Raw genomic sequence first — 12621 nt, forward strand, 5'->3', positions numbered from 1 at the left:
GTTTACATGCTACAATTGCTTGTCAATATCTGCTGTGCCTACCTTTTCTCTTTTGCCATGAAAGGGCCCTCTTCTTTAGACCAGTCACTCCTCATGGATGGAGCTAGTTATCCTTAATTCCTAGCTTAATTATGACATTGTCTATGTATATGTGTTGCAGAATTTGAGGGGGGTCACAGCGACCTTTAGCCTAGGGGCCCTGGGCCATCTTAATCCGGCACTGTGTGTACCAAAATACCCAACTTTGTGTAAACAGCAAGTTTGAACGGCTAAGGACTTTGTTGTACAACGCAAAGCAGAGTGTGACAATATACAGGGCGTATACAAAATAATGGAAACACCTGTCATTTTAGTGTGGGAAGTTTCATGGTTGCTATCTTGTTGTCTCTGACAAGATGCAACAGCCATACGCAAACCAAGAATTTCTCCTTTTTGAACTCTGACATGTCACCCATAATGTTGTGTGCATTGCAACATTTTGTCAAAACCTGTGCTCTTACCCTGCTAATTGGACCTGCACACTTCACCTTACTGGTGCAATGTTCAATGAATGAAAATTGTCCAACAGGCTGGTCCACTTGAGCCATGAAATTCCCCACACTAAAATGATAGGTGATTCCATTATTTTGTACAATGCCTGTATTTCCCCTTTCCCCGTACCTGTGAGTTTTCCCATTTTTATTTTACTAGGCAATATCCCTTTAAGTGAAAGCTATAACTGATGCTACCTGTGAGGTTGAAGTTAAAGCTGTAATGTGTGATGCTACCTGTGAGGTTGAAGTTAAAGCTGTAATGTGTGATGTTACCTGTGAGTTTTCCCATTTTCATTTTACTATGCAATATACCTTTAAAGGGACACTGTGTGAGATTTTTAGTTTTTTATTTCCGGAATTCATGCTACCCATTCACTAATGTTATCTTTTTCATGAATACTTACTACCAGCGTCAAATTCTAAGTATTCATTATGACTGGAAAAATCACATTTTTCATACATGAAAAGGGATCCTCTCCATGGTCTGCCATTTTGAATTTCCAGAAATAGCCATTTTTAGCTGCACAAATGACTGTATTTGGGCCATACTAGAAAATATTAGTTTATTACTTCGTAAACTTTCACTAAAAGATCACATTTGGCTATACTGCCGTGCAATACAAGAACGCAGTAACTCAAAATGGTCGATTTTTTTTTATATCGGAAATGGGTTCTAAACTACCTCATTTGTCTTGTGTCCAAAAATGGTGGTCCAACACCGTCCCGTTTTGGAGAAAACTCATTTTGAAAGTGCAAAAATGACCCAAAAAAAGTTAAACAAAAACGCAGTAAGTCGGCGAGTTACTGCTGCACGTTCCAATGGGAATGGTTTGGGAGTAGACAGTAATACAAGCTAAGAACGCAGTAACTCCTGCAGTAACTCCATTGTGTGACAGTAATACCAGCCAAGAACGCAGTAACTCTGTTTTTTGTGGCAAAAAGACACATAAATGTTGTTTTTTTGTTTTGTTTTTTGTGTGCATTAAATTTCTATCCTAACCCATTGAGGTCTAAGTGCCCTTGAGAGGGCAATTTGACATGTCTCCAAAAACAAATCTGTAACTCTGTGAGTTTTTGTCATTGAAACACATAAGTTACGCCATTAGAAACCTCAGACCTTCCAGATTTCAAATATATATATATTAAATAAATTATATAGCTGGCCCAATTTAAAGAAAGTGAAAAGAAATCTTCGCATATTCTGTACTCTCTGCCTGTAGCAGCCACACCTATAGCTATTCACATGTAAAGTACCGGTGCTTGAGTGGCTATTCAGAGGTGACAACACGCCCCTTTCAGGTAGGGTAAACACAGCAGACGTAGAGTGACAGGGGGGTTGGGGCTATCAGAGCACATGGGGATTGACAGGGGGGTGTGGGCCATTAGAGGTTTTTCACACCTATCTCATTAGTATTCAAATGAGACAGGCAGTGGCAGTGACATAGTCATTCTTTTTTGCATTTTGTATGAAAACAACAAAACATTTCTAAATGCCCTTTTCACTTTTATGCTGCCAACACATTTGTTTACAAGATTCAAACTTCAAAAGTCTTGGCTAGATATATTTATTGTGTGTTTTCTTGAACTTTTTGAAGACATCTGAAACCTGTTTTTTTGTACAGTTGTGTTTATACTCAATTTAAATAAAACATGTTTGTATGACATCCAATTTTTTTCAGATTATTTCTTGTCAGGCTTTTCACAATACAACCATATATTCCACTTTTGCATAGATGCTTACTGTTAGCTGAAAATACTTGAAAATGTCAGGGTGGTGCAAGCAGCCTAAAAGCCTCTGAAAGGCCTTAGACCTCAGAGGGCTAAACAAGCATTACCAGGAAGTGTCACCACCAATTTACCGGCAACACAGTTGTCGCGCCATATGGAAAACTTTGAAGCCTTTTTTCTCAGTTTGCCGTTTTCAGAGTTACTGCGTTCTAAGATTGTAGGGCAGAATAGGCAACCCAGTTTGAATGAGCAGCATAGTTGCAATACCTCTTTTGACCATTTCCTGCACAGTGTACCTTTAAGTGAAAGCTATAACTGATGCTACCTGTGAGGTTGAAGTTAAAGCTGTAATGTGCGATGTTACCTGTGAGGTTGAAGTTAAAGCTGTAATGTGCGATGTTACCTGTGAGGTTGAAGTTAAAGCTGTAATGTGCGATGTTACCTGTGAGATTGAAGTTAAAGCTGTAACTGCTGCTACCTGTGAGGTTGAAGTTAAAGCTGTAATGTGTGATGTTACCTGTGAGGTTGAAGTTAAAGCTGTAATGTGTGATGTTACCTGTGAGGTTGAAGTTAAAGCTGTAATGTGTGATGTTACCTGTGAGGTTGAAGTTAAAGCTGTAATGTGTGATGTTACCTGTGAGGTTGAAGTTAAAGCTGTAATGTGTGATGTTACCTGTTAGGTTGAAGTTAAAGCTTTAACGTGCGATGTTACCTGTGAGGTTGAAGTTAAAGCTGTAATGTGCGATGCTACCTGTGAGGTTGAAGTTAAAGCTCTAATGCTCGATGTTACCTGTGAGATTGTGCTGCGGGTTCATCGCCCTGCTGGGACTCCTGGTCGCCAGGGGAACTCATCCTGACCCTTTCCTCCACCAGATGGCACCACCTCACCTCATTACCTGGTCAGCAGACACAAATAACATAGAGCCAGGACCCCGTCTCCGTTTACTGTAACGAAAGCATTGTTGCTAACCAGCTAGCAACTTACTTGGCTGCCATTGGGAATTTGCATTGCAACTGAGTAATGACGTTGTCGAGAAACTCACCCCCGATTCATAAAACAGTAAAATGTTATTTATCTTTTCTCTTTTTTTTTTGCATTTGAATTGCCCCCAACAGACAGTGACTACAGGATACTGCAGGATACTTCTAAACTAAGTGTGTTTTTGTCACACCTGGTCCCTTTCAGCCATTTAAGTGACCTGTGACTCAGCATCTGATCTGCGCATCTGTGAATGCTCAAAAGACCCAGACCCTTTTATTGTCTCAGTACTGGACTCCTGCCAAGTCCAGAAAGGGGACTGACACGGCATAAAAAAGGACCAGAGAGATTAGCCGTTTTTTTGTAATACACGTATACTCAATAAGACACAAATATGAACACAATATGAACAAAAAACAAGAACTGAGTCCTTTTGCTGCCGTTTCACTTTTTGGTCCACTTAAAGAGGACAGAGTTCGAATCACTTAAAGGGGATGAGGTGTAACAGGATGCTTTTAGCCCCTTTCTTTATTTTGTATAATTACACAAAGATGGGTTTTTATTTTGACACACCTTTGTTACATTAGCCTTCTTCTCTCTCATGGGTGTCTATGGAGCTTCCTGCCCCCCTCCTTCTATCCCCCTCTAATATTTCCGTTTGTCTGATTCATATTTCTATGCTTTCCATATCCTCTTCCCTGTCTCTGTATGCTGTGGGAAGAGGAGTGGGAGTGCAGCCCCAAGCCCCATGGTGATTGTGTACTGTCTGTGAAATTACAGAACATCACTAAAACAGCGTATGAATCACCTGTCTCGGAGTCATCCTTTCTTGCAACAAAACACAACGCAGAGTGAAAGTCCAACCGGTCACATAAAAATACCCTAAGACAGGGGCGCTGCCAGAAATGCTGGGCCCCATGAAAGATTCGAATTTTGGGCCCCCTTAAGGGCCCCTTTCAGTGCTTGGGCCCCCTTAAGGGCCCCTTTCAGTGCTTGGGGCCCTTAGAATCTGTACCCCATGTTTAACATTTTTCATAAAATGGGCTCTTTCTTGTTTTGTCAACAGCGGCAGACAGAATTAGAAGTAAAAACACATGTTTACTGTATTAAAGTGAATTACCTTAACAATTCAATTTAACTGTAGATACTTATTGTATGCATATTCTTAAAACATATCAAAAACACGTAAAACATGTGTTTTTTGGTGAACTCCATCAGATGTCACCACCGTCAGGTTTTCTGACAAAAAAACCTCCAAATGCACCTCAGTGGTGGCTAGAGTATCATTTTGGATCACAATTATTACTAACATGCCTACTAATGTTCCATTAACCAGCACAATTTAGTAAAATATGGAACAACATGATGAGCAGAACAAAATCTGACGGTGGTGACATCTGACGGTGTGAGACAAAAAAGCACTCTTTTAAATATTATGCATTGTTTGTTCACATTAGCCATTTCATTTTCGCTCTGTTTCTTGGGTGCTTCATACCTTTTCTGAAAAAAATATATTTATTAACATTAATGTAATACAATACTATTAAAACCCCCGACGGTGTTGACAGTTTATGGTTGGGACAGTACCAGTGTCCAAACAAATTAACAAATTGAGGACAAAATAATAAACTTACAGGAGCTTCAGTGATGGTGAAGTAGGCAGTAGAGCTAAAGGTTTGAAAAGGGGTCCTCAGTAATGAAAATTACCTTGTGCATACCTGATTTTATTGTCTTTTAGAAAAAATCTGACGGTGGTGACCAATATGCTGGACACATTTTGAGCAATCAGTAAATAATAGTAAATATTGTTTTACATCCACTATGTGCACATCTGTACAGCCACTTTAATATGGTCTTCCACATCATGGTGATATTGTTCAATTCTGTTAGTGATTTTTGTATTTTAAGTCAATTGAAATGATGATGCCAGTCCTTGGGACAGGCGTTTTTACAGGGTGTGGACAGGTTTATAGCCATGAAAAGTAATAAAATTACACTTAAATATTTCAAACAACTGTGTATTCGTGTGACAGACCCCTTGGCCATTACCTGGGTTCATTTTGTTTGTGAAAATTTAGTTTATTTTCAACAGAATTAATATTTTACTGCAGGGACATGTTTTTGCCAAACTTTCAAGAATCAGTGAAATACTAGCTGTGGAGCATGATGACTGATAATTTAGGTAACAGTTTTAAAGGAATAAATAATAACGTAGAAGGTGCATTGCAGGGACCCCATCTGCATTGATTCTTTTCTCAGTGGAAGCAACTACACTAGTCTACACCCCACCCCCTAGCACAAGCATCTGCACTATCTTGCACTACCTTAGACTCTTTACTGCACTTAGGTCAACCCAGCACACCCTGGCACAAAACAATCACCCTCTACACCCCACCTACGTCACCCCCTGGGATAGCTGCCTTGTACTACCTTGGACATTTTTACTGCACTGAGAGACTCTTAACACAGGGCAATCACCCAGGACTTTTACTGCACTTTTATTGTGTGAGCAACACGCTACCCTATCAGGACTCTAACCTTTGCGGTGTGTGTGTGTGTGGGTGTATGAGAGAGAGAGAGGGGAGGGGGAGAGAGAGAGAGGAGAGGGGGAGAGAGAGAGAAGGAAGGAGGAGAGAGAGAGAGAGAGAGAGAGAGAGAGAGAGAGAGAGAGAGAGAGAGAGCGAGAGAGAGAGAGAGAGAGAGAGAGAGAGAGAGAGAGAGAGAGAGAAAAGAGAAGGAAAGAGGGAAAGAGAGAGAGAGAGAGGGAAATAGAGAGAGAGAGAAGGAAAGAGAGAGAGAGAGAGAGAAGGAAAGAGGAGGGGGGGAGAGAGAAGGAAAGAGGGCAGAGAGAGAAGGAAAGAGGAGAGAGAGAGAGAGAGAGAGAGGGGAGAGGGGGAGAGAGAAGAAGAGAGAGAGAAGGAAAGAGGAGAGGGGGAAAGTGGGAGAGAGGAGAGGAGAGGAGAGGGGGAGAGAGATGGACAGAGGAAGAGGGGAGAGAGAGAGAGAGAGAGGAGAGGGAGAAAGAGAGAGGTGAGGGAGAGAGAGAGAGAGAGAGGAGAGGGGGAGAGGAAAGGAGAGAGGAGAGAGAAGAAGAGAGTGGAGGGGGAAGGGAGACGGTGAGAGAGAAGTAGAGAGGAGAGGGGGAGAGAGAAGGGAAGAGGAGAGAGAAGGAAAGAGGAGAGGGGGAGAGAGAAGGAGAGAGAAGGAGAGAGAAGGAGAGAGGAGAGGGGGAGAGAGAGAGAAAATAGAGAGAAGAAGAGAGAGAGAGGATGAGAGGAGAGGGGGAGAGAGGAGAGGAGAGGAGAGGAGAGGAGAGGGGAGAGAGAAGGAAAGAGGAGAGGGGGAGAGAGAGAGAGAAAGAGGAGAGAGAGAGAGAGGGAGAGAGAGAGAGAGAGAGAGAGAGAGAGAGAGAGAGAGAGAGAGAGAGAGAGAGAGAGAGAGAGAGAGAGAGAGAGAAGGAAATAGGAAAGAGAGAGAGAGAAAGAGAGAGAGAGAGAGAGAGAGAAGGACAGAGGGAGAGAGAGAGAGAGAGAGAGAGAGAGAGAAGGAAATAGGAGAGGGTGAGAGAGAAGGAAAGAGGAGATGGGGAGAGAAAAGGAGAGAGAGGGGGGGAGAGAAGAGGAGAGAGAGAGAGAGAGAAGACGAGAGAGAGAGAGAGAAAAGGAAAGAGAGAGAGGAGAGAAGGGGAGAGAGAGAAGGAAAGAGAAGAGAGAAGGGAAGAGGAGAGAGAAGGGGAGAGGGGGAGAGAGGGGGATAGAGGAGAGAGAAGGAGAGAGGGGGAGAGAAGGAGAGAAGAAGAGAGAGAAGGAAAGAGGAGAGAGAGAGAAGGAGAGAGAAGAGAGAAGAAGAGAGGGGGAGAGAGAAGCAGAGAGAAGAAGGGAGAGGGAGGGGGAGAGAGAAGAGAGAAGAAGAGAGGGGGAGAGAGAAGGGAAGAGGACAGAGAAGGAGAGAGGAGAGGGGGAGAGACAGGAAGGAGAGAGGAGAGGGGGAGAGAAAAGGAGAGAGGAGAGAGAGAGAGAGAGAGGAGAGGGGGAGAGAGAAGGAGAGGAAAGGAGAGAGGGGGAGAGAGAGAAAGAAGAGAGGGGGAGAGAGAGAGAAAGAGAAAAAGAGAGAGAGAGAGAGAGAGGAGAGGGGGAGAGAGAAAGAGAGGAGAGGAGAGGGGAGAGGGAAGGAAAGAGGAGAGGGGGAGAGAGAAAGAGAAAAAGAGAGAGAGAGAGAGAGAAGGAGAGAGGAGAGGGGGAGAGAGGAGAGGGGGGAGGTATTCAAACGTACAAGAAACAACCCAAATGAATACAAATTTAGCATTTCAGGCCAAACAATTCAGCAAGTGAATAAAATAACTTAGGAATTACTTAGGAATAACTTTCAATTCCTTAGGGAAATTAGATTTTACAATACACGATTTAACTGAAAAAGCCAGAAGAACATATTACATGCTACGGAAATCATTATATAAATGTAACCCCTCAATAAAAACTTGGCTGAAGATTTTTGATTCTCTTATAAAACCCATCCTCCTATATGGGATTGAGATTTGAGGCGCCAAGTATAAAGAGAATTGGGACGCATGGGATAAAAGCCCAACTGAGGTGCTGCACCTAGAATTCTGCAAAAACATTCTAAACGTCCATAGAGGTAGCCCCAACCTCGGCTGCAGGGCTGAAATGGGACGTTACCCCCTCCTGGCTGACATAAATAAAAGAGGAACACAATTCTGGCACCACCTGCAGAACAGCGGCCCAGAGAAATATCACCACATTGCTGCCCAGTTGAGAGGTGAACACCCTCAGAGTGACCCCCTATACTTTCTGGTAAAAAGACACAATATGAACGAAAACTACAAAAACATAGTAACAAAAGCAAAAGCAGTCGAGAAAAATGTCAAGATACATTATCTCAATATTTGGGAAATTAAGATGAATCAAATCAGTAAGCTAAATTGTTATAAATCTATCAGACACAATTACGAATTGGCCCCATATTTGACAAATATTACAAACAGCAAACAAAGAAAATTATTGTCCAAATACAGGTTAAGTGACCACACACTTCAAATTGAAAAAGGAAGACATCGTCAAACTTGGCTCGCAAGGGAAGATCGCATATGTAAACATTGCAACACTAGAGAAATAGAAAATGAAGCCCATTTTCTTTTAGAATGCGAAAAATATAAGGATATAAGAATGTCTTATTTTACAAAATTTGAAAAAGCCTGTCCTGGGTTTCTAAAAAATGAAAAAAAACTGGAATTCCTCCTGGGTGAAATTCATGCATGTACTAAACTTGCGGGGCAATATATTCAAGCCTGCCATTCTGAAAGGAAAAACTCAATTCAAGATTAACAAATAAGTTCCATGGAAATATCTTCAGTTTTTTTGTTTTTTTTGTTTTTTGTTTTTGTTTTTGTTTTTTTTGCTCCCTTGTTCTATATGGTTGTTTGTTCTTTTTCCTCTTTAATTATTATTATTATTTCTTATGATTGTTATTGTATGTCAGCTTTGGCAACACCTGTGTTGAGTAATGCCAATAAAGCAACCTTTGAATTTGAATTTGAGAGGAAGAGGCAGAAAGAGAGAGAGAGAGAGAGAGAGAGAGAGAGAGGAAGAGGCAGAAAGAGAGAGAGAGGGAGAGAGAGCAACAACAACAACTAAACCTATTAGAAAGTTACTGTCAACCTAAAAAAGACCAATATTATGGTATTCCAAATGAAGCCCAGGTGTCAGGAAGCCAGATATCACTTCAATCTAGGTAGCACCAGCCTAAATCACACAATGGTGTACACCTACCTTGGCCTACCCATTACTCCATCAGGCAGTTTCTGCCTGGCAGCGAATGCCCTAAAAGACAAAGCTTGCAGAGCTCTATATGCAATTAGAAGAAAATTTTGGAACATAGACATACCAATCAGGATATGGTGCAAAATATTTGACTGTGTAATTCAGCCTATTGCGCTGTACGGAAGTGAGATATGGGGTCCACTCAGTGAACAAAGCTACACTAGATGGGACAAGCATCCTATGGAAACCCTCCATGCAGAATTCTGTAGACTGATCCTAAAAATTCAAAAGAAGACACCAACAAATGCATGTAGGGCAGAATTGGGAAGATATCCATTGACAATCAACATACAAAAGAGAGCTCTAAAATTCTGGATGCACCTCCAAACAAGTCCCACAGACACGCTGCATTTTGAGGCAGCAAAATCCCAAGCTCTGAACCCTGGAAAGAGTCACCTATGTCAGCTTGTACTGAGACTAACTGACCCACATAACACAAACTAAGATCTCTCAGACAAGCACTGCTTCCAAACTAAATGTAAACAAAATTATACAAAACTCCAAAGATAAATATCTGGACCATTGGCAAAATGAAACCAAAACCCAAAGCAAATTAGAATGTTATAGGACTATCAAAACAAATTATGAACTGGAAGAATATCTCTTTACTGTCAGAGATATAAAGCAGCGGCAGATCCTGACCAAATACAGACTCAGTGACCACAGCCTTGCTCTCGAAAAAGGTAGACGACGACAATCATGGCTGCCAAGAGAGCAAAGGATATGTGCTCACTGCATGACCGGTGAGGTCGAGACAGAGGCGCACTTCCTTCTCCAATGCGACAAATATTCAAAAATTAGAGAAGCGCACTTTAATAAATTTAACCAAGTAATCCCGGGTTTCCCGGATCTGAATACAGATAAATCATTATCTATCCTACTGGGACAAGGGCAGACAGCAACGCTTGCTGCCAAATATGTCAGTGCATGCCATAGACAGAGGGACACTGAATAGACACCACAAAAGCCACGGCCTACCCGAGTATTGTTGCAGGCAGTTTTGAAGGCAAAAGGGGGCTCTCAGATCAGATGACCAGTAAAGTCTAGTGGTGTCCCACTGCAGATTAAAGAGTAGTTTGCAGTTGTTGGCCCTAAACTGTGGAATGAGCTCCCTCTTCACATCCGCCTGGCTCCCTCCTTAGCTGATTTTAAAACAGATCTAAAGACCCATTTACACATTCAGACTCTTAATTTTCTTAGATTTTGTCTATTTTAATCTCATCTTTTTTAGTTCACCTATTTATGTTTTAACCCACCTTGTTAGTTTTTTAGTTCACCTATATACCGTATGCTGTAACCCACCAATGTTATATTCGCCTGTACATTCCGTGTTCTGTATGTCAGTAGCCAACTATTGCGGTGGGAATCAGAAGGGGAAAAATCTGCAAACATTTTTACTGGGGTGGCCTGGACAGGACACAATTTTTGTCTGGGTGGACATGGAATTATGGAGTCACACAAACACACACAAACACACACACACACACACACACACACACACACACACACACACACACACACACACACACACACACACACACATATCAGTGGTGTCTATACCGACCAAAGGACACTGAAAATGGCAACTGCCAACGACCCTCATTACACTGTGATTGACAGCTGTCATGTGCGTTGTGTGGGACAAAAGGTCTGCGTACAGAGTCTGAAAATATGCACCGTTATGATGCCTCACAAAACCTTTTTTTTCACTCATTGCTAGTGACTGGCTCAAAATATTTATTAGCAATCCCTTGCGTTTAACTCTTTCAAACTCAGAATCACAAGCTAAACAAATAAACTAAACAAATTATCTCGATCAAAACTTTACCCTAGTTTCTGATGCTGCATGTTGTCCCTTTTAAGTGTAACATCAATGACCGCTTGAAATTGTTTGTGGTAGCTGTGGATAATTTTCTCAGATTGCAAAGCGTCCCATTCTTCTTGGCAGAATGATTGAGAGATCAGCTCTCTGCAGCATTTGTCTGACCATTAGTATGTTAGTTAAAAGTGTATTACCAGGCAAGACATGTACAGTAGGTTAGGTTAACAGGTTATCTAAAAAAAAAAAAAAAGGATTCAGGAGGACATTACCAGAATACCAGTGGGGCAGTCGTGGCTCAGTGGTTAGAGCACTGAGTTGGCAACCCAAGAGTTCCCGGTTCAACCACCGGACCACGGCTGAAGTGCCCTTGAGCAAGGCACCTAACCCCCACACAGCTCCCCGGGCGCCGCTCAGTAGGCAGCCCACTGCTACGGACTAGTGTGTGTACTTCAATGTGACTCATTAGTCCAAATGGGATAAATGCAGACAAAGAATTTCCCTTAGGGGACCAAAATTGGCTCCAATCCCAATTGGCTTAGTTAAAGTGTAAAACTGACCCTATCTGTCAGTCAGCCATTACCATTGATTGACACAGCACTTCTCTTCTTTCTTGTGTTGACAAACTTGATCAACTAATTAACTAATTAACCCAATGGCCAAACTACAAGCAATCAAATCTGAAATGTGTCCCTAATTATTACAGTCCTTATTGCAAGATTTGAAATAAGTCCCCGATTACACACAGGCCTCAGAACAACTTTCACATATACTGTATTTCAAACTTCATATGCCAAACATTGCAGCATTAAGCATTGGGCCTACCTGAAATATATATCCAGACGCTGAACTCTTTACCACAGCTCCTCGCGACTGTTAAGAGTTAAAAAAAGTACCAGCAGCTCACTTGGTCCTTCCCGTCGAACTATAACCAACAACTGAGTTTTATGGCTCTCAGCGGCATGATACATCAGCCTTGCCTTGAGAATACGGACACATGGTTAATATTTTACCAACTATAATCACATGAGTTCAGGTGCTGCTCAGCCTCTTGAGAGAAAACATATCAACCTAATACTACAGGAAATATACATCTTCTACAGTCCCTTCAAATCGACCTAATAATTCTGGAAATATATGTCCTGGATCCTGGTTTTTAGAAAAGCTGTTAACCCAACCTACTGTATACGTCTTGACTGGTAATACACACCAATGCACATTAGTTTTACTCTCTCTTTGGGTCTGTGTGAGGGGCAGATCTTCATAGCTCCTTTCTTATTTTATCAAATTGGCTGTATGTGTCCACTATAGATATGCACAAAAAACCCTGCTATTGTGAGGATGTGCCTTTGGGGTCATCTCTATGTTCCCCAGGTCCTATGTTCCCCAGGTCCTATGATCCCCTCTACCGGGGAACATGGGACCCTTTTTCCCACTGCTTCAAGGTAGACTGCTGCCACATGACAAAGTGCAGGTTGCTGTTGCAACTGTGATTGGTTAGGTTTAGGGATGGTTTTGGGAATGGCACAATTTGAAAACTTGGAAACATACAATGCGGGAACATAGAACCCTTTTTTAGAAAAAAGGGTCCTATGTTCCCCGCTCCCATACAAAGGAACATAGGGCCCGGGGAACATAGGACCCAGGGAATATAGGACCCGGGGGAACATAGGTACGCTCCCGTGCCTTTATTAGTAGTTTTTTCAAAACAGAAAACCAAAAAAA

The 12621-nt window shown here is 42.0% G+C and overlaps 1 protein-coding gene across 1 annotated transcript in view; it reads right to left on the reverse strand.

The window, feature by feature from the left end:
• Positions 1-3113, reverse strand: part of LOC134441949 (NACHT, LRR and PYD domains-containing protein 12-like) — a 44217-nt gene extending 41104 nt beyond the window's left edge. The window contains exon 1 of the mRNA XM_063192328.1: positions 3052-3113. Within this exon, the coding sequence (XP_063048398.1) occupies positions 3052-3113 (62 nt within the window). The remainder of the gene's footprint in view (positions 1-3051) is intronic.
• Between the last annotated feature and the right edge of the window lie 9508 nt (positions 3114-12621).

Source organism: Engraulis encrasicolus, unplaced genomic scaffold (genome assembly GCF_034702125.1).
Source record: "Engraulis encrasicolus isolate BLACKSEA-1 unplaced genomic scaffold, IST_EnEncr_1.0 scaffold_100_np1212, whole genome shotgun sequence".
Taxonomy (NCBI): Eukaryota; Metazoa; Chordata; class Actinopteri; order Clupeiformes; family Engraulidae; genus Engraulis; species Engraulis encrasicolus.